At 40.0% G+C, this 27,918-nt stretch overlaps 1 protein-coding gene across 1 annotated transcript in view; it reads left to right on the top strand.

Annotated features, from left to right (window-relative positions):
• The window catches only part of frem1a (Fras1 related extracellular matrix 1a), a 68,309-nt gene that overhangs the window by 34,938 nt on the left and 5,453 nt on the right, over positions 1 to 27,918 (top strand). Inside the window, exons 8-33 of the mRNA XM_088073325.1 lie at positions 81 to 212; positions 445 to 789; positions 887 to 1,029; positions 1,633 to 1,829; positions 1,914 to 2,004; positions 4,805 to 4,972; positions 5,066 to 5,274; positions 7,121 to 7,214; positions 7,333 to 7,585; positions 7,861 to 8,064; positions 10,059 to 10,244; positions 14,202 to 14,398; positions 14,492 to 14,702; positions 15,911 to 16,055; positions 17,187 to 17,328; positions 18,480 to 18,675; positions 18,854 to 19,118; positions 22,389 to 22,806; positions 23,766 to 23,967; positions 24,369 to 24,513; positions 24,589 to 24,718; positions 24,827 to 24,899; positions 25,729 to 25,878; positions 26,149 to 26,357; positions 26,457 to 26,504; positions 27,283 to 27,468. Of these exons, the coding sequence (XP_087929451.1) occupies positions 81 to 212; positions 445 to 789; positions 887 to 1,029; positions 1,633 to 1,829; positions 1,914 to 2,004; positions 4,805 to 4,972; positions 5,066 to 5,274; positions 7,121 to 7,214; positions 7,333 to 7,585; positions 7,861 to 8,064; positions 10,059 to 10,244; positions 14,202 to 14,398; positions 14,492 to 14,702; positions 15,911 to 16,055; positions 17,187 to 17,328; positions 18,480 to 18,675; positions 18,854 to 19,118; positions 22,389 to 22,806; positions 23,766 to 23,967; positions 24,369 to 24,513; positions 24,589 to 24,718; positions 24,827 to 24,899; positions 25,729 to 25,878; positions 26,149 to 26,357; positions 26,457 to 26,504; positions 27,283 to 27,468 (4,739 nt within the window). The remainder of the gene's footprint in view (positions 1 to 80; positions 213 to 444; positions 790 to 886; positions 1,030 to 1,632; positions 1,830 to 1,913; positions 2,005 to 4,804; positions 4,973 to 5,065; positions 5,275 to 7,120; positions 7,215 to 7,332; positions 7,586 to 7,860; positions 8,065 to 10,058; positions 10,245 to 14,201; positions 14,399 to 14,491; positions 14,703 to 15,910; positions 16,056 to 17,186; positions 17,329 to 18,479; positions 18,676 to 18,853; positions 19,119 to 22,388; positions 22,807 to 23,765; positions 23,968 to 24,368; positions 24,514 to 24,588; positions 24,719 to 24,826; positions 24,900 to 25,728; positions 25,879 to 26,148; positions 26,358 to 26,456; positions 26,505 to 27,282; positions 27,469 to 27,918) is intronic.

Here is a 27,918-nt window from a genome sequence, read left to right as displayed (position 1 = left end):
TTTGTGGTTCTTCAGAATGAGGCTGGTCATATACAGTATACTCAGCCAAATAGTTTTTCTATAAACCATTTGTCTTATAGGTCTCAGTCTCTTAGAGGGTCAGTCTCGGCCAATAATGTGGGAGCAATTCCAGGTTGTGGACAACGACAACCTGAATGCTGTTCGTATCATCACTGTGGACGGCCTACAGCACGGACGGCTCACTGTCAGAGGTACAAACACTACAACTGCTAGTGCAAGAGAAAGTTACATCTTGTCACTTCTTTCTGGTTACCTGAATAACATTAAGCTCAATCATGGTAAAAAATCAGTCCAGCTATTCTATGGGGATGTCAGTCCATTATGAGATGGTTCAGCATTAGGCGGAGTATGCTGATATTAGCAAAATCAACATCTTTTTTAATGGCTTTTGTTTTTATTTGACTGTTGTATGTTTAAATCCAGGTGGAAAGGGCTTCATGTTCACTGTCAGTGACATCAAAGCGGGTGTAGTTCGCTATCATCATGATGACAGTGACTCCACCAAAGACTTCATTGTCTTCCGCATCACCGATGGACACCATCAGACCAGACACAAGTTCCCCATCAAGATCCTTCCTAAGGATGACAGCCCTCCCTTCCTCATCACCAACATGCTGCTGGAGGTATCCGAGGGTCAGATGGCTTTACTGAGAGGCTCCATCCTCCAGGCTTCAGACATGGACTCCAGCGATGACTACATCCTCTTTAACATCACCCGTCTCCCACAGGCAGGAGAGGTCACGAAAATGCCAACATCAGGGCTTACAGGTCAGACAAATGGACTGTTGGTTATTTTTTCCTACATTGATTTGTTTTTGTTTTTAACCAAATCACATCATGTTTATGTGTTTCTTTTAAAATCCAGGTTATCCTGTCAGCCATTTCTTGCAGAAAGACCTGTCTCAGTCCATGGTTTACTATCGACACCTAGGAAATGAGGTGTTTGATGACTCCTTTGAAGTGGTGCTTTCAGATTTCCACGATCCCCCCAATCTGTCTGAGCCTCAAGTGGGTAACAGCAACACATCTCTGAAGAAATGTTATTTGGTTATTTAAGGAAAAGAGGCAACAGCAAGGTAACAGCATTTCAGTGTATGCTGAAAATATTTAGCCTTTCAGTGCAGGTTGAACACAGTGAAGTCTAACAAGCTCCACAGATACAGATAACATGTCCATCATCCACAGTCAGACACACACAACTGCTTATTTACTGCTGAACTACAGCTTACAACTCATACTAACAGCTGAAGCTGCTCCAGTGTGAGTGTTTGCAGACTTGCATACTGGTATCCGGCCAGCAGGGCGTTGCTCTAATCTCATCTCGTTGAAAACAATTGCATGCAGGGCTGTGTTGGCCTTTCTTTTCTCCTCTCCTCTCAGTTAACTTTTATCATACATTTGGTCAACAAAATCATATCATTTTCAATAATGAAGGAAAGTGTTGGAGTAGTTACCAACCGACATGAGCCATGTTGCTTGCATGGCTAAAAAAAGTTGAGTAAATAATCCATGGTAAAAACATTGGTAGTCTAGGGTTTAGAAATATTTCTTGTGAAATTTCACAGAATTGTGATATCTGAACTAGTGGTCTATAATGTCATTGTGGTGCAGGTGGTGATGGTGCACATAGAACCTGTCCCGGACCAACCACCTAAAGAGGTTCCTGGTTCCAGTCGGTGTCTTGTAATCAAAGAAACAGAAGTGGTCTATATAACACGGCAGCAGCTTCACTTTGTAGACCAGGAGTCCCCAGATAATGAGCTTACATATACGGTTACCACTCCACCTTTTCACACCAGCCCTCACAGGTTAGTATGTCCTCACCTTCAGAAACCACACTGGGTACAGTGGGTAAAGATTCTGTCTGAATCATCTGTTATCTCCCTGAGCAGCAGTCCTGATGCTGGGAGGTTGTTCTTAGTCGACAGCATACCCAAATTCACCAAAGATTCCAACGCACCAATGCTGAGGCTCTTCACACAGGTAATTATTTTAGTTTTTACTCAGGAATACATTATAAGCACATGAAATGAGACCCAAGCGGCAATTTCTGCGGGTGAGAAATGAAGACAGTGTGGAATCGCCACAAACTGCAGCTCCTCACATGTCCACTTGAGGCTGGCTCCAAGAGTGAGTCAATACTCATACTGCATGCCTAAGCTGCCGAACAGGACAGGATAAAAAGAAAAATTAAAAAAAAAAAAAAAGAGTGAGTCAATACCATGGACCACCATTTTAAAATGTCCTGTTTTACAGCATAAATATATGTTTACAGCCAGGTACTAAAAAAATTTTGGTCTCTATAACTAATTTATTTCTTCATGACAGCTGTATGGGGGTTGAATTTTCTATAACTCACCTGTTTACATTTTATGAAGGTAAAAAGTTACACATGTCTAAGGGAGAGGCTGCTTTAAGTGACAGGTGTTTTCCTTATGTTTCCATAGGTCTCAACAGTGTTTGTTAGGTAATGTAACTGTAACCAGTGCAACCCCAGATCCACAGAGTATAGGTGTAGCTCCAGTTGTCACGATAGCAGTGTGTTTTCAGTCCATGGAAGTTAAGTGTAATGTTTTGGTTGGTTAAATATATCTTATTCTTAATATATCAGTATTTGGTTGCACTAAAAGACCTTTTTCAGGAGTCAGATGTTAAGTTTTTCTGAGAACATTTTAATTCAATGATTTTAAGCTTGATTTTAGCTAGCAAACATTGATGTTAGCATTATCAATCATCAAATTTTCAAAATAGCTTAAAATGCAATGGGCTAACTAAGCTAACAGCTAGCATTAGTCTTAGCTCTTCCCCCTTTTGTCAAAATATGATCATCTCTGACTCGGAAAAAAAAAAAAGATGTTAACAGACAAAATGTGAAACTCAAGGCCACATTTCAATAGGTGACTTCATGGTGGTTAAATCCAGGCTTGTTCAACCTGAGCCAGATTGGCAAGGATTTGATCACGGGCAATCACGTCATGCTAAAGTGGACGACAATAATCTTGAGAGATCAAGGTGGCTGATGGTACGCTGATGATTTATTTATATAGTTAAAGGGTGATGAGTCTGAACAGAATTCACAGATCACTCGCATAAGGTTTTAATTGGTTACAGTTTCGTAATCATAAAACTTGGAGTCTGTGAACAAACGTACAGTTGTGCTCATAAGTTTACATACCCTGGCAGAATTTATGATTTTTTGGCCATTTTTCAGAGAATATGAATAATAATATAAAAACCTTTCTTTTACTCATGGTTAGCAGTTGGGTGAAGCCGTTTATTATCAAACTATTGTGTATGCTATTTTAAAATCATAATGATCCTGATCAAAAGTTTACATACCCTGGAGGTTTTGGCCTGATAACATACACACAAGCTGACACACACGGGTTTAAATGGCTACTAAGGGTAACCATGCTCACCTGTGATCTGTTTTATTCTAATTAGTGTGTGTGTGTATAAAAGGTTGGTGAGTTTCTGGGCTCCTGACAGACCCCTGCATGTTTCATCCAGTGCTGCACTGATGTTGTTAGATTGTGAGCCATGGGGAAAGCAAAAGAATTATCAAAATATCTGCAGGAGAAGGTAGTTGACCTCGAATTATGAAATGGAAAATGAGGGGCTTTGTTGAAACCAAGCCAAGGTCAGGCAGCTCCTATTGTTTGGGATGCAAAGAAAAACCCACAAATACCTTCAGCTGACATACAGGACTCTCTGAAAAAAATGGTATGACTATTTCAAGATGCACAATAAGGAGGCGCTTGAAGGAAAATGGGCTGCATGGTGGAGTCGCCAGATGAAAGCCATTACTACACTAATGCCACAAAGTAGTCCGCTTACAGTATACCAAAGAGCACAGAGACAAGCCTCAAAACTTCTGGAACAAAGTTATTTGGAGTGATGAGACCAAAATCAAACTTCATGGCCACAACCATAAACATTACATTTGGGCAAGACAGCCCAAGAATTTACAGGAACTTGAGGCTTTTTGCCAGAAAGAATGGGCAGCTTTACCATCTGAGAAAATAAAGTGCCTCATCGAACTACTACCACAAAAGACTTTAAGCTGTCATTGATGTTAAAGGGGGCATTACATGTTACTAAGAACTAGGATATGTAAACTTTTGATCAGGGTCATTTGGGTAGTTTCTGTTGTCATTATGATTAAAAAGAGCAAACACAATTGTTTGATAATAAATGGCTTCACCCAACCACTAACCATGACTGAAAGAAAAGTTTTTGTGTTATCATTCATATTCTCTGAAAAATGGCCAAAAAATCACAAATTCTGCCAGGGTATGTAAACTTCTGAACATAACTGCATACAGATTTGATAACACTATCATAAAACATAAACAGTTCCAGGATGTTAGTGTGAAAGTGGCTTCTGGAAAAGTCAGAAAACTGTCCGACTTGAAACTTTTTGTCACTCCCTCCTGCTGTAACCCCCCTGCAGTTGTTCACTTTTGCAGGCAAGCCACAGTTTATCTGTTAAGTTTTCTGTCCGTACGTACCATTCTTGTTAACATGATGTATTAAGAGGGCCTTGTGGGGATTTCTTTAAAATTGGCACAAATGTCCACTTGGACTCAAGGATGAAGTGATTCAAATTTGATGGTCAAAGGCCAAAGTCACCATGAACTTGGAAAACATGTTTTTGGCCATAACTCAAGAATCTGTATACTGATTATGACAAAATTATCAAATAGCATAAAGTGATAAAGTGATGGCATTTTATATCTAAAAGGTCATATTCCATCTGTCATATTCTGTTGTTTGTTTCCAGCATGCAGTGAACTTCATGAAGGTAGCCTATATGCCTCCAGTCATGGACATAGGCCCTTACCCCCAGTATATTCAGTTTGTTCTCTCTGTAACCAACCACCTGGGCAAAACTGTTACTGGGATCTGCTTTAACGTCACTGTGATACCGGTGGATAACCAGCCACCACAGGTGAGAAAGAGAACTGCACCAAACACACCTACTTCATTTCTTCCATGTGAATAAGTGAATATATGGAAAGAATGTTGATGCGTTCTGTTTCAGGTCATTACCAGTCCTCTCACTGTAGATGAGGGAGGACAGTGCAGGCTGGGCCCTGAACACTTACTGCTGTCAGACGTGGACTCTAGCGAAGAAGCCCTGCGGATGAAGCTTCAGAGGGAGCCACAGCATGGAGCTCTGCAGCTGGGCAGCCTTCCACTAAAACCAGGGCACACTTTCACTGTGCAAGACCTAAGAAGCCTTCAAATTAGGTCAGACACCTTCCTTCATTTGTTTCTTCGTTTTATGTCAGCTTTACACCAATAACTCTAAATACATATGGATAAAAACGTTGTAGTCATAAAGCATATTCACATACTTGGAGACATTTTTCTCAGTTCAATACAACAGTACTTCTACAACTGATAAACTACAGTCTAAAGAAAAAGTATAGAATTTGGCAGCTGTGGCTTAGAGGTAGAGCAGGTTGTCCTTTAATCAGAAGGTCAGGGGTTCAGTCCCTGGCTCCTCCAATCAACATGTCAAAATATCCTTGGGCAAGATGATGAATCCAAAAAAATGCCTGAAAAAGCCTGATGCTGCAAGTGTGAATGCATGTGAATGGCTACTGAGAGTAGCAGGTGGCACCTTGTACACCAGTGTGTGAATGGGTGAATGGGTGAAAGCGCTGTGAGTGGTCAGAAGACTAGAAAAGCACTATACAAGTGCAATTCATTTAATATACTCCTCTCTGACACTATGTGAACAAAATCTTCACACCAAACTTCACAGAGGGCTGATGGATTGCATTAGATTGTACAGCGGTATGTAATAAACTGGGGACAGCCATAACAGTTTTTGGCTCAAAATTACTTTCAGTGATTTTTCAGCACTAGAGGGCAGAGCGAAACACAGCATCAACATCCATCAAGTTGTCAAGTTATTATTGCTTATCCTTTGGCAATCAAACTGCCAGATACTTTTCTCAGGAGTTGGTAAAGACTTACACAGAGCTAAAAGAAAAGTAAAAATCACAAGTACCTGGGGTGTCCGGTGGCTCAGTGGATAGAGCAGGCACTCCATGGATGAAGGCAATGTCCTTGCCGCAGCAGCCCACTTTACTTTACTGCCCTTTACTGCATGTCATCCCCTCAACTGTCATGATGGGTAGGATTAGACAAAAAAGTCACAGATGGGGTGTTTGGTGGATAGAGCGGCGCCCCGTTGTATCCTCGCCGCAGTGGCTGTGGGTTCGATTCCAGCCTTGACCCTTTGCTCCATGTCGCACCCTCTTTCTCTCTCTCTCCCCCTTTCAAGCTTAAACTGTCCTGTCCATTAAAGGCAATAAAAGCCCCCAAAATAATCTTTAAAAAAACAAAAAAGTCTTGGATGATTAGGTTTAGGCAAAACACATTGTAAGGTGTAGAAAGAAAATCCACCTCCACTCCCATCGGCCCTATAAGCGCACTTGGAAGAGGAGGAAACATCAAAGAGACATGCATGCAATAGTGAAAGCTCAACCAACCTGGCCTCTGTGAGGCTGAAATTTGGTCTGGCTCTAAAATGAGTTGTGTAGGTAAAAGATGTCAAAATCAGGCTAAAATTGCATGGTGTATACTTGTCTTTAGTGCTTGTGGCTGACGTCAATAATATAGTAAGATCAGTTAAAGGGTTTTTTTTGTTTTTTTCAAGATTATTTTTTGGGCCTTTTGTTGTCTTTAATTGACAGGACAATGTGAGCGTGAAAGGGGGAGACATGCAGCAAAGGGCTGAGGCCGGACTTGAACCTGTGGCGGTGAGGACACAGCCTGTATACATGGGGTGTTGTTCTATCCACTGAGCCTCCAGGCGACCCTCAATGAAACTTTTGATCATATAATTTATCACCATGTGTTCTTAAAAAAGCAGTGTAAGTTTATAGATAAACATTCTTGCCAAGTGTCACCAGCTAGATTTCTTTTCTTTTGAATTTTTTTTCAGGATGGATGGTGGGAGCTGGCAACAAGTAATCAGATACCAAAACTGTTTAGTACAGATTTTTTCATTGGAATCACATGTCAGACTTATGCTTATTTCCTCACTCAGAGAATTTTCATTTTGTCTGTCATTATCTATCAGGTACAATCACGACAGCTCAGAAACTGTAGAGGACAGCCTTGAATTCACTGCAACAGATGGCACCAACTCAGTCACTTTTGTTCTGCAAGTAAAGGTAACACAACTTTACAATCTTTATTGGCTTTCCACTCTCAGTCTTTCTCTGTGGTGAGAAAAGAAAGTAAAAACTCAAGCATGAATTGTTTTACTAAGCAACTACATGTTATCTCCAGGTGTTGCCCATCAATGATGAGGTCCCTGTGTTGGCTGCTGGTTTGAAACCAGTTCTCAGCTGTGCAGAGGGACAGGAAATAGTCATCACGACTGAGTATATCTACGCCACTGATGCCGACAGCGACAACAGCAGCCTGGCCTTCCTGATTGCCCGGCAGCCGTATCACGGCGTGGTGCTCCGGAACTCTGTAGTGGTTGATGGCTTCATCCAGGCAGACATCACTGCAGGGATCATCAGCTACAGACACACAGGTGGGTTGGTAAGGTTGAGGAGTTAGTGACTGTTCTGGGACCAATAAAATGCATTACCAATGTCCTTCAGCTAAGGTATGTCTGATTTGTTTCATTTTTGAATCCCAAAAAATGAAACTGGACCTTTAAAAGTGAAGACACTGATTCAGTGTATATATGCAATGATACTTAGACCAACTCTGTCATTATCATTTCAATCCTGGTACAATGAGCACGTATATACGCAGTACAATGGGAAGTGTCTCTCAAGGTGCTTTATATGATTGTGGTTGTAGGACTGGAGATCGGACTCACTCCTCGCCATGACACCATCACCTTTGTTATTTCTGATGGCGAAACAGAAAACTCTCCTCTGTGCTGTGGCGAGGAAAACCCCTCCAGGACCAGAGGCAGAACTCAGCTACGAGACAGTCTGCCAGTATATGACCTGCACATCACTGTGTTTCCAGTCGACAGCCAACCACCTTCTCTAACAACAGGTGGGCCATTTCACTCCATTGGTCAACCATTTTTTGGCTGCTATCACCAACCAATAATGAAAACTTAATAATGATACCAATAATAAAAACTTGAATTCATCACTATCATATAAATCTATAGCTTAATTATGTATTGATGTACTTCAGTCTTTTAGAGCAGGGAGTATTTCTTCTCTGACAGCTAAGTTGGATCTAAGCCTGTCATCCTGTGTCTAAAGAAATGCCGATTTTTTTCACTTGTTTTCCAGGCGTTCGGGGTCGACATCTCTCTATTCATGATTTACTCATTTGATGTTAGACTGTTTGTCTTTGTCAGGTGATATATCACTCGCAAAAGTCTCATTGCTTTGCAATACACTTACTTAACACGTGTAGAATCTGTCCTCTGCTCTGCTCTATCTGACTGTGGATGTGTGTGCATATGTGTGTGCGTGCCAGGGGAAAGAGAATTGACAGCAACGCAATAGAGACTGACACGTAAATTATATAGATAACATAAGTCTATTTGATTATTGAATAAAACATAATAAATAATAATAAAACAGTAAAGATCTGTTCTTTATGAAACATGACCTTATATAACATCTGTTATGATTTGGTGCTGTATATTAAAAAAATATATTTGACTTTTTGGCGGTGCAGGGGGATCGCCCTCACAATATAATGGTTGGAGAAACACTCGGTCAACAGTTGGGTGCGTTCGCACTCCAAGCCTGCGAGCACACTCCGGCAGAAACTGGATCATTTAAAAATTAGGAGGGCTGTGGTGCTCTGAATGTACCGCTGGGTTATTCAGAGCACCACACCCTCATGCGGTATAGTGCACCATGAAAACTCTTCTTGAGAAGACAGCACAGCAGAGCACCACGTGTAGTGAAATTGAAGCCTAACCTTTTGTTAATTCATATAGAAAACTTTGTTTCTCTCATTTCACTATAGCGTCAGATTGAGTTTGAATCAATGTGTGGTAAGACCAATGCAAAATGCAAACACAAAATGCTCTTATCTTGAGGTTTCTGACAGCTCTATCAGTACTACACATGAGCAACTTTGGGGGTGAGAAGGCAGCGAGATGGCTCACTCTTAAGCTACTTTTATCATCAGCTCTGGAAAAATAAATGTGTTTAATTTAGAATTATTTGTTTTTTTTCTTAAACTACGTATAATTTTTTTTTCTTTTAAATCTACATTTGACCTGGAATGTTCCTGACTTATTAGTATAATGAATTTCATGATGTAATGATGTAATGTAATAAAAAAAAAAAGGTTGAGTATTTCTCGATAGGTTGCAATCTTATACATAAATTTGATACGTATGACAAAACATATTACACAGACTGTGAGTGTGTCTCACAAATGCTTAAAAATGTGATGTAAATATACGTCCCCATATACTCAAATCCCCAACCTGGTCAGCATTTGAACAAACTTATCTCAACTTAATTTTGTGATTTAATTTATACATTAATGCTAATTTGTTGTTGGTTTTGTCGTTGTTGTTTTGATTTAGCTTGAGAAAGACACAATACTCCCCCAAGACACATCTGCATTCTTATATCCACAAAAACCTTTAAATTTAGTAGCATCTGAAAAGCTTGGAGAGAAGTGGAACATTAGCTAGCAGCAACATCACCCCCTGAAAAAAATGACTTGAGACCACAGCAGAGCTAAAATGAATGAGAACTGGACTTAAACTTAACAGATGAACCCAAAAAACTTCCAAATAAATGCTGATGTTTTTCTGTGTCTGCAAGATGTAAACAGGCAACCTGTCAGTGTGTGAACTATATAAGCTAATAATATCCACGCTGGCTGACGATGTTGTGGAGATAGCCTTAATCCAAGTGGCTAAAAAAGTTACACTAAATTGAGGACAACTTTGAAAGGATAAGGCCACCAATTCTTTGGCCTACAACCAGTATACAGATACTGTGGTCATGTGTTAGTTAAATGAGCATGATATGTTAGCATGATTTGAACTTTTTTGTCTGTAGGAGACATCTTTACGGTGGATGAAGGCGGGTCTGCCCAGATAACCGAATCTCATCTGAAGGCCTCTGACGTGGACACTGTCCTGGACAATCTGGTGGTCAGCCTGGTATCTCCGCCTCAGTTTGGCTACATTGAAAATGTCCTGCCAAGCCCTGGCTTTGAGAAAAGCAACACAGGCATAAGCATAGGTAAGCATTGTGATGTATGTAACCTGGCCGTCCCTATACGCACACTATGCAAGCTACGTGTGCGTGGGGCCCCATGGGGTGAGCAAGGGCCTACGTCCCCCTCCTCTCAAAGCATTTGTCAGTGTTTACAGCTGAGAGATGAGAGTCTGAGGCGTCACTATCCTTCTGGTCATGAGAAGAGAAAAAAACAACGAGATTGAATTGACCTATGGCTAAGCCCCGCCCTCAAATGCCAAGAGCTAATCACATTTCGCGCAGCTACACAATGCACATGGACATACTGCTCTCAGACCTCCATAGAAAGGTCACAGGAATATTGGTTTTCTTGCAATTTGTTTTAAATTTATGCAATTATAGCTTAAAAAATGGTCAAACAATGTGCATGGGGTAAATGTAACACTGAGGTATCCTGAGAGGCGAGAGAATGGAGTGTATTTTATCCCCTGTCCTTAAACCTCACATAAACAGAGCAAAGAGCAAAATGTGTCCTTTGGATCAGCTGTGTGGCTTATGTTTCTTTAGTAAAGAACATAAACAAGGATGTCTGAAGATGTTCTAAAGTAAAGCAACATTGTGATATCAAAATTTGCTGCAAAGTGACGTGTGCATAACTTCATACATTATGTCCGCATTATGTCCCACCCCTATAACATCAAAAGGGGTGGGTACTGAAACTCAATATTAAATGGGCTCCGGTGCTGAATTATTAAAGCGGCTCAATGAGCTCCAACGTTAACAGTTCTGCTATCAGTCTTGAGGATTTTAAGAAAACGTATCTCTGGTTTTGTAAGATTACATAATGTTTTTTTTTTTAAATTTTTTTTTTTTTACAGTTTTTATCTCACTATCTGTGCTTCTAATTTGCAGCAAGATTAAAACATTCGTCTGTTGTCCATTTTTGCTCCTCAGTCCGGAGGAGAGCTCTATGTGTCAGAGCCTGCTGCATGTGCGAGGGGCGGGTTTAGCTCTGACACACACACACCGTGCCTCCCCCTCACACACCAGTTCCGCTCTTATTAACATGCTCCGAAGTCTGGTTAAACTTCTCAAGAGTTGATGGCGATTCCACTCGTTGCCATGAATGCAAAAACTTTTTTGCACACAAGAGCAAAAACACAAGCAATCTTTTTAAAATGGCACATATTGAAGATCCCTTTGATGACTTCTGTGTGAAAGAAGGAGATTCCGTCCCCAAAAGTTCTGTATAGCATCTTTGGATAGGTCTTCGACACTGACAGCTGCCATTGGTAGGTTAGGCAGCACACCAATTGGTTGTCTGAGAGAGCTAAGGGGACGGGGCTTAGCGATAGGTCAATTGAGGGAGCAGCAGTCAGGTAAACTTGTGTCGTTCCTTCCCCAGTGTGATTTAAGCAATAAACAGCAATATTAACCTCCTGAGGACCCAGAGGAAAAAAGGTTTTGCTTTTTCTATTTTTTTTAATGATAATTTAAGCATTGTGGTTGAAAGAAACATTTTGCAACAATTTTTTTTTCTTGTAGAGGACATCGGGACTTGCCTCATACAAAATGTAATGATGTAATTTTATGATATTGAATTCATTTTTGAGTGGATTTCTTTTAAAATTCTTTCCATGTCATGAACATTAAAATGAAGACAGTTACATGAAGAAAACACATCTGTTTAGGAGTTAAAACATCGGCACATTTCAATTTGACCTATATTCATGCAATTTGTCAATGTAAAAAGGCAAAAGATTAAAAGGTGCCAGCCAGCAATCAGTGTCAGAGTCAGGCAGACTGGACCCACAGAGCAGAACAGAGGATTACCAGGCCAGATCAAAAACAGGCAGATCAAAAACAGGCAGATCAAAAACAGGCGAGGGTCAATACCACACAGGGAAATAAAATAAAAGACAAACAGGAAACACAACACAACAAATCAAACTTCACGGGTCCTGACAATAAGGTCAACAATGTACAACAATACAACAACAATAAACATTTGAATAAAAAATGTAAAATTAGCAGAACACTGAAAAATGTTTCAATACTTGAATTTACAACAAATAAACTCTTTGCAGTTTCATTTCCTTTCTCTTTTCTATAGCAATAAACTTCAAAACCCTAGCTTACACATTGCTCTTGATCCATAACACACGGTGTGTATCATCGCTTTTCCCTGGCTCAGGCTCAGCTTCCTCAACAGTTGCAGCATCCTCCTCTGAACTTTCATCTTCCTCCTCTCTCTGGCCCTCCTCCACCTCAGACAGCTCTACATCACAATTTCCTTCCACAATTTTAACAAAATCCTTTCTGCCTCACTTAGCCCTCTGCTCCCTGGTGTATAACAAATAGAGGTTAGTAAGTCCTGATGTCCACCACAAAGGACATTGAATAAAAGCTGTGCTTTGAAAGGGTTAAAATTACTGTGACTTTTAAAAAATCTTACTAAATGGAAGCCAATACTTTTATTTTAAAGAAACAAGGAGGTTAAAGCGGCCCTATTATGCTCATTTTTGGGGATTATATTTGTATTTTGGGAGTCTACAAGAATAAGTTTACATATTTAAATGCTCGAGACACAAAATGTGTCTCATACTACCCTCTGCTGCAGCACCTCTTTGTGAAACAGTCTGTCTGAGCTTATGTCCCGCCTCTTGAGAAGCCCAGTCTGCTCTTATTGGTCAGCTGACTCACTTGATGCGCATTATAAGCAACTTCTGTTTGTTACATTGTGATGTCACATTGTTATGGAGGTAAACACAAACTCAAACAAGCTGTTTAAGGCAGTTTAGGAGCAGTGAAAGCTCCCTATGGCTCGAACTTTGGGTTTTAGTACATTGAGACCTTTTACAAGCACAAAAATGCTACACAAAACAACAAATAAAAGGGAAAAACCCAAAAGCATAATAGGGCCCCGTTAAGTTCAGGTAGGCTATACTAGCTTGCAGAGTTAGTGAATATCTCTGTCCTCTGTCTTGCTAACATTAGTTGAGATGGACAGAGAGTAAAATATAACCATTTTTTACCTTAATAAAGGACAAAAGACGGCAGTATGTGAATATAATTAAGCTTGAGGCACGTGAGGCAGCGTGCATAAATGTGTGCATGCACAAAAACAAACAAACAAACAAAAAGAAAAAAACTGGCCTTCCAGCACTAACTTGTGTGGGCTCAGTCCAGACAATGTGTAGGCTTATCAGGCCTCTTCCTCCTCGCTGCACATAATATTCAAACAGGACAATGATTAGCCAACTAAGTCTGTCAGTCAATGTTTATTTAGGTGGAAAAATATTCTTATCATTTAGCTACTTAAGTTAAAGCAGCTTAAATTCCTTTTTCACTAGAAATAAAAGTCCTGTGTTCAAAACGGTTCCCCAATGGAAGTATGAATTATAAGCAAAATGTACTTGAAGTACCCAGAGTCAAAGTAGTCATTGTGCAGTGAAATGGGCCTCATTGTTTTACTATTATGTCTGATGTTTTGGGTTTAATATTATTGCTATTTGAGGTTCTGCATTTGACTGCTGCAGACATTTAAGGTTGAGCTCATTTTAACAAGCCTACTTTATATCCTGCTGGGTAGTTTAATCTACAGTCTTGCATTATATGAAACAAGACCATTTTATATTTTTAATGGAGCTGTCCTGTGAAAAAGGTGCATCTCTACAAACAAAACTTTTCACATTATAGATACCAAGAGATTTTTTTCAAAATAGTTCATCTGAAAAATATAATTTTCCCATTCCATAAAAGATAAAATTGTAATCTCAAAGGTAACTTGTAACTAAAGCTGTCAAATGATGTAATGCAGTAAAAGGTACAATATTTGTGAATAGCAAAGGTTTACATAGCTCTCAGGTCAGTTAGGAGGGCCCATTATTAATTTTGATGAGGGCCCCAGAGAAGTCGGGGCCAGCTCTGATATCACCATCAGATAGAAGGAAAGAAAACCAAGTATTTATGTGTTCTTCTGTCTAACCTCCTTTTCTACAGCTTCTTTTTCATATAAAGACATTATTTCCGGCCATGTGAACTACGTCCAGTCCAGACACCATAGGATGGAGCCCACAGCTGATCAATTCATGCTCTGTGTATCTGACGGCAAACACAGCTCCGCCAACGTCCCCTTCTACATCATTATTAACCCGACCAACGACGAGGAGCCACAGTTTGTGGCTCGGAGCATCACAGTAAGTTTTTACAGCTAGTGTCACTACTGGAAATGAGTCTTTCCCATCAGATTTTGCTACAAACATGATCCATGGATGTTGCTCTGTGTTGAGGTACGAGAAGGAGAAATGACGCAGCTGGACTCTTCAGTTTTGCACGTGATGGATCTGGATGTCCCCAAGAATGTCCTGCGCTTCAGTGTGGTCAGAGCCCCACAGCACGGCAGCATCATCAGCCACAGCAGTGAACAGCTGCTCTACAGGAGACGAGAGGCCAGTCCTCGGTCCCCTGTGATGGACTTCACGATGACAGATCTTTCTAATGGTACTCTTCACATATCAATGCTAGAGCTGTTTAGATTATTGATAATTAATCTGCTATGGGTTACACTTTATCTTAGTGTAGCTTTTGCCTGGTTTAAGTCTTATACTGCATTCATCTCCTATGGGAAATATGGCATTGGAGTTTTCCGCTGAAGACTAACGCTCCTCTCAGATCTCAGACATTTAAGGAAAATAACACGGTTCACACTGTCAAGTCAAGTCAAATCAATTTCATTTATAAAGCCCATTATCACAAAACAGAGTTTGCCTCAGAGGGCTCTAGAGACCTTCACATCACCTAAGGAAAAACTCCCAAAAAAGAACCCCTGAAACGGGGGAAAAAAAATGGAAGAAACCTCAGGAAGAGCGGTAGAGGATGATGAGGGATCCCTCTTCCAGGACAGGGAGACATTCAATAGATGTCGTTGAACTGAACAATTAAATTACAATAATGACTATCTGCATGGGTTGCTGTGGTAAACTGACAAAATAATTAGTTATGATGCAGTTTTATTATGCCTTTGGGCAGGTAATAGCTGGAGTAATTATGTTTTCGGGTTGTCCGATTGTCCATCCGTCCATCTTATTCTCATGATTTCAATATCTCAAGGATACCAGGGGTGAATTTCTTTGAATCTGGCACAAACATCCAGTTGGACCCTGCTTTTTCCCATTCTCAAAAACACTATATCTCACCTTGAGGGAATTTCTTCAAATCACCAACATTCACTTGGACTCAAGAATTAACTGATGACAATTTGGTGGTCAAAGGACAAAGGTCAGTGTGACCTCACAAAGCAAATGTTTGGCCATAACTCATGAATTCAATTGATAATTATATCAAAATTTCACACAAATGTCTCATAAGATAAATTGAGGAAGTGGTGAAATTTAATATTCAAAAGGTCAAAGGTCAGCTACGCTTTTACATCATAATGTTCTACAAATCCACTTTTCTGGCCACTATTCATTATCATATCTCAGGAACAGAAAACATTTGGTCAGATACTGACTTTTTAACACTGATCTTGAGACTGTGCTGATTGAACTTTAATTTCTGAGGACACCAGAGAACCTCTGTTAGACACAAAAACACAGTAGAATAAAGTTGAGAGACAAAGTGTCATGATTTGACAGCCTGGGCATGATCCTGCAGGTGTTCAGTCAGTTCTTTAAGTTAAATAAATGTGTTTGATCATTTGCTTTCAGGTATGGACCTCATGTACATGCACGATGACTCGGAGAACATGGAGGACAGTTTCACCATCCAGCTGACTGATGGCAGGCACCAACTCCAGAGACAAGTGCTGGTTAAAGTGCTGCCAGTCAATGACGAGGAGCCTCGGGTCATCAGGTTAGACTAATGCTGCCTTCAGGTGCTCCTCTGAAATCAAGACATAGACGCATTCAAGTGCTCTGGCCAGAAAAAAGCAACAAACATGGACGCAGGAAGTAAAAAGGTTGTTTTTTTTGTGGCTGATGTTTTACCAAAAGTAAGTAGCACAGAGCTTCTTTGTGCTTCAGTGGCAGAGGAAAGCACATAGAACAGGTATCAGGTATGTAGTTGATGTTTTCATTTTTTCATAAGCTTAAATAACATTGTAATTAGCAAATATTTGCTTATCTAGCTGGCATCATGTTTGTGTTGTCTCAGTGAAGTAGGGCTGAAGGTGTTACAGAGGTGACTGCAACGAAAAACAGCTGCTTTAATGTGAGAGTTTAAAACGATGGTGCATGCCGTATTGGTCAAGTTAAGTCACTGTCATTGAACTTGAAATATGGAGATCCATAATGCACTAGAGTTCAGTTCAGAGTTCAAAGCTATTATTGCTATTTTTGTCCTCAAGGGGAAATTTACTGCAGTTGGCAGTACAAACAATTTAAAAAATAAAAAAACAGACATATAGAGCATCATAGTAGCACACAACCAAACTTGATTAAAATCAATCCCAATCAACAGTAAAAGTTTAAGTTAAAGAGTCAATATAAGTCATACATGTGTCAATAAAAGGAGTTAGCTTGTTCAACCATTAAAGAAAGTAATTAGAATATAGAGATGCCAATGAAAAAGATTGATCACAGTCACTTCCAACCAAAAAATATCTTAAAGTGCCACAGAAACAGTACACTAAGAATTGTGCATGTTAATTATGTTGATTGCATGTGGAACAAAGGAAACAGATGCACAAAGGGGAATGTGCAACTAAAGTAAATGGTAGTTACGGGAAACAAAATAACAGAATATAATTTTTCAATGCTGCTGCCCTCAAAACGTCTCGCAAACTTGGCAATTCAGGTATCATCGAAATTTCCCAATTTCACACTTGTAATAACAACTTGGAGAGCCATTTATGTGCTCATAACTTGTATACAGTAGATACTATATTTCCGTGGAGCACGTGGAGGCAGCATAAAATCTCCACCTCTGTTTACATTTGTCATTGTGGAAAAGTTACTGACATTGTCTCAATGTTTTGCCCTTCAGGAATAATGGACTGCAGGTGGAGCCAGGGGAAGTCAAGCTTATTTCCAGTGTCACGCTGTTTGCACAGGACACTGACACTCCTCCTTCAGAGGTCATGTACATGTTTGAGAGCGTTCCTACCCAAGGATTTCTTCAGCTTAAGGTTGGTGCAGTGTCATTAAATTTTAAAGAGTGACAACTGATATCCTGATGTTCTTTCCTCTGTCAGTTTAACTGGATGGAGTGATAGGAACACACTTAATCATCCATCTGTGCCTGATATATCTTTGGTGCCACTGCTGGACACTGACAGTCCAACAGACATTATGGTAAATGATAAGGGCTTTTACCTTCTAACTTGCAATCTTTGATGATTTACAGCAAATGAAGTGGGGAGTCGTTGTAATACTATGTGATATACCATCTTATCAAGTAAAATTCTAAATGCAAAGCTTGTTCCACCACCTACAATGAGGTTAAGATATTTCATATATCATGGTCTAAAAATGACAATGAAGATTACTTTAAAAACTGCAGTAAGTTGGAAGTAGTGCAGCATTATAGAGCATATGCACCAAAGACTCACGGCAGCCGAGTGTGCCCAATCGGCTAACATTAGACAGCGAAGTGACCGACTTCTAGATTACTGCCTTGCTAGCTTGAATAGTGGTCTAAAAAATGTAATGTTGCAGTTCTTTTAGACTTTACAAATGTTTAAATCTAGATAGAAGTCATTTCGAAAGGGGTTTTGACGCTCGTAGTCAGTTATTCACTGATACAGACGTCTTTTTCCCGATGTGAGTCAGTGTGAAAAAGTCTTTCTGGGCCAGTGTCATCACGTGACCGACCCAGATGGTGTAATTCCGTTTTTGCCCACTATGTAAAATTGCATCAGAGCCTGGCACAATTCCAGGGGGCTTGTCTTCCCAGAAGTACACCCACATCTTCAGTTACCACTGACACCACTGATCGTAACAGTTTTAGCGAATCTGCATGTGTTTTGTAAGTGCTAAACAAATGACTGGATAAGATCTGGGTTACACTGCTCGAGCTGTGTGAGAGTTCATTAACTGATGTTTTGATAAAGTTTTGCTGTAATTAAATGTGGACCACCTTTATTTCAATCCATGAAGAATGTTTGGCTTTTTAGATTCTTGCTTTACTGTGAAGGTATGAGAGAAAAACTATTTCGATGTAAGCCACAGTGATTAAGTGATTTACAAATGGTAGTTTTGTGGATGAACTCCTCCTGTAACAGTAGCTGTCACTGTACACACTGGGCTGACACTGGGAGGTGCTGTGCTCCTGTCTCAGGAAGGTCCAGACTGGGTGAAGCTGACAGCGGGGACAAAGTGCACCCAGGAGATGGTCGACATGAACCTTCTGCGCTACGTGCACACAAATGTGCACGGTGCTAGAACACAGGATTTCTTTGTCTTCTACTTGTTAGATGGAAGGAATCAATCACCTCCACAGCACTTCCACATCTCTGTTAGAGATCTGGAGAAAGGTACTGGAGTTCACTCAGAAATTCTTCATTCGACATGGGTTTGGGTCAGATCGTCTATATGTGAAATGCATGTGACTGCCAGGTCACACTTCCATGCCCTCTGCCTAGCGTCAGCTCATACTGATGGAGTCTCAGTTTAAATGTAGCTTTTTTTATTCTCCTGCATCATGATTTCCAGGAAATATTGCCATCTTTGTGAAGCCAGTGAATGTGAGCCGTGGAGACCGTGTGGTCCTCACCACAGATGTGCTGCTGGCCACAGACGGCACTGAGAAGCCAGAGGAGCTTCTGTACATCATCACCAGCCCTCCTGCTCATGGACACATAGAGTACATAAAACATCCCGGACTGACCATCTCCACCTTCAGCCAGATGGACATAGCAGCCAACCTTGTTGCTTACGTGCACGACAACCGAGCCATGGCACCCAAAGAAACCGTCCAGTGAGTCTAGAAGCCATTTTACAACTAAAGATGATGAATTTCCATTAGTATTTCCTCACATACCTCAGATCTAATGTTGCTTGGGTGTAAGAAATCCCATTTATGGTGCAGAAGCGAATTCTAAAGTAATTACATGGTATAGTATTTTAAGAGCGGCGCTCAGCATAATCTATGGAACCAAAGGGTGTGGTCAGAAAAAGTTACTCTGTGGCCCCATGTGGCATTATAGGGTCACTCAGTAAGAAAGGTTCAATAAATGTAACAGAATAACCACCTTGTGGTTGTATGCCTATATCCTACAGGACATTCGTTTGAAATTTTGTCATAGTTATTGTAAAAATTCTTGAGCTGTGGCCAAAAACATGTTCTGTGAGGTCACAGTGACCTTAACTTTGACCTTCAACCACCGACTTTGAAACAGTTCATAGTTAATGCTGCTTTCATGTGCTCCTTGGAAATATGTATTTACCAGTTCTGAGCACATGAACAGCCCTCCAAAGTTTTAACTACATGTAGAAAATTTCAGTGAAATCTAAGTTTTCGAGTTGTGACGTTTGTGTGATGTTTCAGCGCAGCAGAAATGGCAGAAAGCATGGAAACAATGTCAACAATTGACAGTAGAAATACATATTTCATACTTTTGTTTCTATTAGCTATCAATTACATTTAGTAGTTACAATAATAGTAGTAGTAATAGTTAGTATACTAACATTGAAAACAACGTTATTTTATGACACGGGTTGTAGACTTGACGTCATGAATGCAGGAAAATGGCAGGTAAATGTCGATGTTTGGTCAATGGTAAGGAACGTTTTTATTAATTTATGTATTAAATATAAATTTTTAATCATATGTAAAGTGTAATATGGTATTAATGTTAACTGCTGTCGATGCAGAGTTACCTTGATTAAATATAAAAATCTATAAAAATATAATACATAAATAAAATATATTAAACAATAAAATAACATATAAAAATGTGAATAAAGTGGAAGCAGCTCGCCTGCATGGAGGCATAAAAACTGCTTTTCTTTTCGGCAGTGCAAGTTTATCTGCACCTTTTAAAGTAATTCAACATTCTTCAAAAAAGCACACAGTACTCCTCACATGCTAGCCAAGGATCGACATCCCGTCCCGCACTTTTCATAAACTGAAGTAATGAGGGACCACGTTTAACAACAACAGAGCGTACATTGGAGCTCTGCAGAGTTCAAACACAAAGCAGGTTACTCAATTGTGTGTAAGACTGTTTGAACGAGAATGTTTGAAATCACTGACATTGTTGAAAGTTTGTGGAACCTGGATTGACAGAAGAACCATCTCCTGAGCGATTTGGTCCCAAGGAAACAAAAGCAGCCTTCAGTGAATTTCCATTCATCTGTTTCCATGTGCATTTTGAAACAAATTGTTTAAAAAAAGTGAAAATCGTATAAAAAGTTTTTACACTCTAAAATGAAATGGAAACAGATGTCATGAAGGAATAGTGAAAGAAATAAACTATGCTGCTTCATTTTTGTTCCTCACTGTCAAGAATCAATATCATGCTGTTTAAAATATGATTTATCATTGAAATTTAAAACCTAAACTGAAAAAGGAAATATTGGCCGATTTGAATTTGAAAAAGTTGTATTGGCACTGAAATAAAGATTTGGTATAAAAAAGTGACACTGAAAAATAAGATGTAGTCATTAGAAAAATAATGTTACAATCTTTTCATCGTGTTTAGTTATTTTATGAATTATGAAGTGTTTTTCGATTTCATAGCTTCATAGCTGTGCCACATATTAAACAATCATTGCATTTTTGTATTTATGCTCAGTTTAAATAATATTTGTGCTCTTTTTAAATATTCATGCTCTTTAAAAAAGTTAAATATTGGCAATAATTGTTAAATTATTTTTAATCTAACTATGAATTCCAAGTAAAATCAATCAGTGTTAATGACTCACAATCATAAACCCCACAATGAGTCACTGAATCACTTAATCTACTACTTGTATGAATAAACTCAAATCATGGCTCATTCATTTGAATTATTTCATTTACTCTGGAATATATCTTACAAAAATTTGTAAACAAACAAAATCTTACAATCATCTCAGATCAACCACAGATTACAGAGTAGAACGCCGAAGTGAACAATCACAGTCACATCGCAGCGCCGACGCACAAATCACAGAAATAAAACCACATGAATGTTTGACTGAATGAATGAACAGATCGTTGCCGATGCTCGCGCATGATATAAACACTTAAGTTGGAGCCAGGTATTATTTACTTTACTGTTAAACATATAATATCATTTACATATCTACAGCGTCTGTGGTCATCTGAGCATTGATGCAAACTGTCCTCGAACCTGTTTGTCTTTGCAGGGGACAAATAAGGGAAGCCCACATGCACAGCTGATATTAATAACAATAGAGTGAAGCAGTGTCTCTCATTCTCTACCTGCATCCCCAGGAGCCTGAGTTACAACAAAGGAAGAAAAGAATGAAAAAGAAAACAAGAGTCTTTTAGTTTATGGCTTAACACTCACTGAAGAGACAAAATCACAATTAAAACTATGTGTCACAATAACTTTTTGTGAAGTTCCTGCTTTGTATACGGGCTGATGGAGGAAAATAAGATAGTGCTTAAAAAAACAAACATTAAAACAAGCTTGAGCTCTTTAACTTTTTTTTTTTTTTTTTTGAATTTCATCTAAATCAAACATGTATGAGCAGCAGGTTGTAAACAAGCATACTGTGTGAACGTGACTGAGGCTGATGCAGGGTAGCCGACATTACTTTTGCCCTGGCAAACTTTGGTTTGACAAATTTTGACAAACTGACAAATTTTAATCTTAAACCACTGATTCATCACAGAATCTACGCTCCTGCCCATCCTCACCAGGTTTCTAGTTCAAGAGGTCTTGTCATTTGCTGTCCCACACCTTCCCAGAGCTTTCAGACATTTTGGATCTGATCACAAACTAAAACAAGATGTGCACGTAGGTGGAGCTCCCTGAAGATGAGTGACAGATGAGAAATAAACTGTATCTACTCAGGAAGCAAGAGGAACATTTTATATGTTTTTATTAGGTGTGGTTGCCTGTCTCACCAGCTCTCAGTTGTGCATTTTTTGTACTCTTATTAATATCACAAAGGTTGGAGTGTTAGCAGCACTGTGAATGAGGGATTTAGAAAATGTTGGAGTAGCTGTGCTTGTGATAAATGGATCCCATTTGTTCAGACAGACTAACAGCCAGTGTGTTGCATGTCTTTGCAGGTTTGTTGTCAGTAACGGTAAAAGCAGCCGAAATGGAAGCTTTGAGATCACAGTGGAAATGGTGGACCGCGTCCTGCCGTTTCTGTCCTCCAACAAAGGCCTCACAGTCCCTCAGGGCTCCACCATGATCCTGGGTCCTGACTATCTGGCCATGTCTGACCCTGACACTCCTCACAGCGCCCTGACCTTTGTCCTCCTGCAGCCTCCACAGTATGGCAGGCTGCTGTCCGGCGGCAACACGCTGACTGCTGGCTCCACCTTCACTCAGAGAGACATACAGGAGCTGGAGGTAATGTACAGACATGATGGGGGACCATCGCAGATCGACAGATTCGCCTTCACTGCCTCTGACAGCTCCAATCGGGGCTTCCTGCTGGACGGGCAGTTACATACCGAGCCTGTTTTCTTCACTATTCAGGTAGGTAATGAAGGCTGTAACAGTTCATTTAGAAGCTCTGTGGTTGTGTCACAAACTCTCCAGAAACTTCAGCTGGTCACAGCCCACTAGTACGGCTGATAAAGGATGTACCCTGGAGATCCAAGATCTGCCAGCCAATACGAAGAGAGTACAATACTGCGGTATGATGCGTCATTTTCTTCTATAAGAAATGTATTTAAACCATGGCTGTCAAAATAAGGTGTACATTTTGATAAATTAATCACGGGAAAAAGGACGTGTTAAAAAAATGAAAGCTGCTTAATTGCGTTCTGTGGTGTGCTTTGACCTGGTGCCTCACTGAAGGCCACAGTGGCTTTGTAACATGAGTTTTCATACCATCAGAGTACTTCAAGCCTGAAATATCACTCCAAAGCAAAGCAAAGCATTTAGCAGCGAACCCGGAGTTCTGAGTTTGCACAGCCTCTGATGCTTGCACTAGCAGCCAGCCTCGTCAAGCCACTCTGTTTTGATCATTATCTTGACTCTATGTCAACTTCTACGTCAGTTTAAAAGTCCCTCTCTGTCACAGAGATGAGGAAATACAAAGATGTCTGTTCTACTCAAACTTCCCCGCTTCAGTTTCAAATAAATGTCCTTTGACAACTGTTTGTTGATAGAATCCCATAAGTTGTTGACACAAGGCATATATTTTGAAATATTTGCAGGACTGTGTTGTAACAAAACAAAGAAGATGAACTTATCTCTTATTTTTTAGTTTTCCAGGTGGAATTGAATAATTAAATGAACGCATGATACACAGACCCAATTACAGTTTGTGTGATTTGTGCTCTGGTGTGTCGGTGTAAAATTATGAATCCAACATTTTACAAAATGAATTTGTTTTTATCATTTGTGCTACATCACATCATTTCAAAGTCCAAACTACTTCACTTTAGTAACTAATCTGTTTTACTAACAAACCATGTGCATGATTTCAGATAAAGTCTTTGGATAAGTCATGTCCTGAGATCGTGAAGCTGCTTCCTCTTTGGAAAGTAGAGCTTTTAGGCGACGGTCGATACGGGATCTTTGTGTCATCTCATGAGCTGAAGGCCACAGACAGCGACAGCAGAGAAGAAGAGCTGATATTCAGCATCACTCGCCAGCCCTACTTTGGTTACCTAGAAAACATCACTACAGGTCAGGACATATGTCTTTTTAGGTTATTGATTTATTCATTTTTATTATTCTTCATTCTTTACAAGTTATTCCAACAATGAACCCAGACCACCCCACCACCTCTTCCAAGGTTGAGGAATAATAACAAATATGACAACCACATAACAACACATATCAGTTAATAAAAAGCACAACGGAGAAAAAAGGGATATAAATACACTGAAAATAAAATACGTAATAATAATTTAAAATAAAATTTTAAAAAATGAAGAGAGAGGAAAATCAATACGTATTGGTCGTATTGGTCGCTGTAGTGTGTAGTAAGCTTATTTCTTATTAAGTTTTTCCAGGACACACATTTTATTTCTATCTGAACCACAATGTAGCCTTGAATAAAAAAACAAGTCTGTGTGCTCCTGCAGGTGGTTTTGTTCCACAGCGCTTCTCTCAGGTGGAGCTCAACAGGAGAACTATTGCCTACATCATAAACACAGACAGGGAGTCTCTGTCAGACAGCCTGGAGTTCACCGTGTCTGATCCTTTAGGAAACACTGGACCTGCTCACATGTAAGGAAAGCACTGTGCTGATGTACTGATGTCTTTTTGAATTTACTGTCTAATCTGCAGCATCTTATCTTGTAGACTTAAGTTGAGCTGGTCCAGCGTGGAGCTATCTCAGCCTGAGTACTCTGTGTGTGAGGATCAGGGGACGCTCTCGCTGGGCATCATCCGAGCAGGAAACCTGGCAGAGTCTTCATACATCACTGTCAAGGTCTGCACGTCATTTGGTAGTAAAAGTGAGACACTGCTATAACCCAGTTTATAAGTGCATTTAAGTCATCACTTATCAGTGTTTCTGTGTCATGTTTTATTGTCGTAGGTGAAGGAGGTGACTGCAACAGCTGGAAAAGACTTCCTCATAAGCCCTTCATCTCTCATCCAGTTTGATCCAGGTATGTGTTCAATCTTAGACTGTATTATAAAGATGGACTACATGCCCCCACTTACCCCCGGTATGCTGAAGTGAGGTTAAAATATCCAAGATACGGGCACTGCCATCTTGTGCTGGTGACATCATTCAAAGCCAGAGTATGTGCAGTAGCTCCGCAGTTTGGGATTCTGGACAAAACACCCATTTGACCAGTCCCAAGCAGCCCCATAGAATGTGAAGGCATGATAGGCTGTCACAGCTGTCAATCACAGTGGAAAATCCCCTTTTTATAGAATTGAAAAAAACAATTAAAACTGAACTTCTCATAGATGATCACTTGAACAATCATCAGGCTGAGGAGAACTACCTTCAGTGACAGCTGAGCTGTCATGTTGTCCATATATACAGTCTATGCTCAGGTTGGGCTTGTACAGAAACTGTGCAGGTTCACGTAGGGTCATGCTGGATTTTTTGGGCCAGATTAGAGCACTAGCCGGTGGCACCTTGCATGATAACCTTGGTCAAACCCGGCAGGTCAGCATCCACTGGGAGAAGGTAAAAGGTCATCAATCTGGCGTAAGTGAATGACCAGAGAAAGATCAAGGAGCACAAGCACATCTGACAGCGGAAACCATCTCTGAACAGAGTTTACCTCCTCTTTGGCAAAAGAAGTTCTTGTCCAACTTTTTTCCCTCTGTTTCGCATGTCACTGAACGATATGGAAGTACATTTGTGAGTTCCACTACAAACTTATATAAGCACAGTTCATTTCAGGAATGCAGCTACATCTGTGGTACAAAAGTTCCAATTATTGAGACATGCTGCAGGTACTCTTGTTTGTGTTGATGCAGGAGTGTCAAAGAAGAGCTGGCAAACTGAGATAATTCAGGATCACCTGGAGGAGGCTGAGGAGGTGTTTAAGGTGCTGCTGGTCTCCCCGGAAGGCACGGTGATTGGCAGCATCAACGAGACTCGAGTCACCATCAGGGACTCTGGACAAGGTAAATGTCAACACAAGTTGTGTACTTAAATATAAATATAATAAATAAAATATTATCGGATACTTGCTGCACATCATCCTTTTTACATGGCTTCTTACTCATAAAACATTTTATATTGAATATAAATGTAAAAGCATGTGACTGCATGTAATATTCTGTGTAGCCCGACCACCATAGTATAGTATTTTGGTTAAGAGATGTTGCCAGTAATTCATAAAAAACTCAAGGGTATTTGTCCAAAGTTACTAAAATGACTGTGACGCACTACAGGAGAGCTCAGGCTGAACCAGGATCAGGAGGCTCCTGTTCTTGGAGGAAAAGAGATCCGGTCAGACACGTACCCTCAGCATGGATCCATTCGACTCGAGAAACTACCCCTCAGCACTGAATCAGCGATCTTGACGCGTGGAGACAGCATCTCCAGGCCTCGTGCAGATGTCCCAAAAAAGAAACTCAAAGTCATAAGCAACTCAAAGACTGTAAGTACCTGTTTCTAAAGTTCAACACTGGACCTGGCTGTATCCAAGCTGAAATTTAGTTTAAAACTATTTATGAACTATTACTGTTTAATCTTTCAGATTGCACCTTCATCGGTTTTCCACAACGGGACAGACACAGTGTATACGGTAAGCAGCTGACACTGACTGACCTTTCAAAGCCTCTGGAAACCCAAATCACCAAAAACTTTCTTTATGTGTCATTTGGGCTCTTACATGCATAACAAAAAGCATCAAAACAATCAGAAAATAGCCTCAATCCAAATTTGGAATATTTCATTTTAGTTTTTTCACAGTTTTCTGAAGCTGGGTTTATTTGGTTGTTGTTATCCCTGATATGTATCACGCTGTCTGGTTAAAGCAAATCAAACAGTCAAAGTCAGCTGTCAGTTGATACAACTTTTTTTTTTAAAGAATATTGTTTTGGGCTTTTTGCCGTTATTTGACAGGACATTTCAAGCATGTTAATTTCATGGATTCATGATTCATTTCATGGAGAAACAGAAAGCTCTGTGGCTTCCAACAACAGCTCTCAATTTTAGTGCAGAGCATCAGATTGGATTTAGGAATGCAGCCAGAGTCAGAGGGCTGAACAGATAGAGCTGTACCACTCCGACTCTGCTTTGCTCCATGGTTTTCATCTGGGAGATGAGAGACATTTGGAAAAAAAGTGGGATCCAAGGAGATGTCAATCAAAACATGATCTGCCACACCCACACATTCTGGAGAAATGCTGTTATCCTCAAAATGACCTGTTTGCAACTCGGTTTTCTGATTGTTGGAAACATTAAGTATCTACAAAAAGCTCAGCTTTGATATAATATATGCATTCTAACTGTTTCAAGCCGCATTTACAAAAGTGTTAAAGTCACAAAAGTCTTCATTTCTGTTGTCCTTTTTATTCCAGTATCACGGCATCATGCAAATGCAAGTAGAGGACGACACCTCCCCATCAACGAAAGGCAGGAAGGCAAACATCCGTGTGACTAGCAGGGGAGCACAGCAGCAGCTGCCAGCTGTGCTTACTAGGTCAAAGGCAGATCCTCAAGAAAAGACCTTAAAATCTCACAAAACAGCACCAACAAAAGCACATGTAAGTACAAGTGATACTGATCCTTTTCTGCTTCCTGGGAAAGTTAGTGTCATATTGAGTTGACAAAGAATAAATCTCCTTTGCTAGAATCTTCAGCTTTGTTATCAGGGACATGTAGAGTTGCATGATAATCAAACTAAAGGCCATTTTGTGTCACTTGATATTGTGTTTATGGTAGCCTTTTTTTTTTTGGAATGGATGGATTCTTTTGTTTTTGCCCTGACCAACCAGCAGTGGTGGAAAAAGCACCCAAAAGCCATACTTGACAGACATCTGACCAGAAAATGATTTTGGTGGAAGTTAAAGTCACTTATTAGAATATTACTTGAGTAAGAGTCTTAAAGAATCTAAAATATACTGTACTTAAGTATCAAAAGTGTTCATCGTTTTACCTTTGGAACCAAACATAACACCTATGAGCGGGTACCTAGATCTTAGATCTGTGTAGCA

The sequence above is a fragment of the Plectropomus leopardus genome, chromosome 23 (genome assembly GCF_026936395.1).
Source record: "Plectropomus leopardus strain MGB_pleo_1.0 chromosome 23, ASM2693639v1, whole genome shotgun sequence".
Classification (NCBI taxonomy): Eukaryota; Metazoa; Chordata; class Actinopteri; order Perciformes; family Serranidae; genus Plectropomus; species Plectropomus leopardus.
Note: the sequence above shows the minus strand (reverse complement) of the source record. Positions and strands in the feature narration are given on the sequence as shown.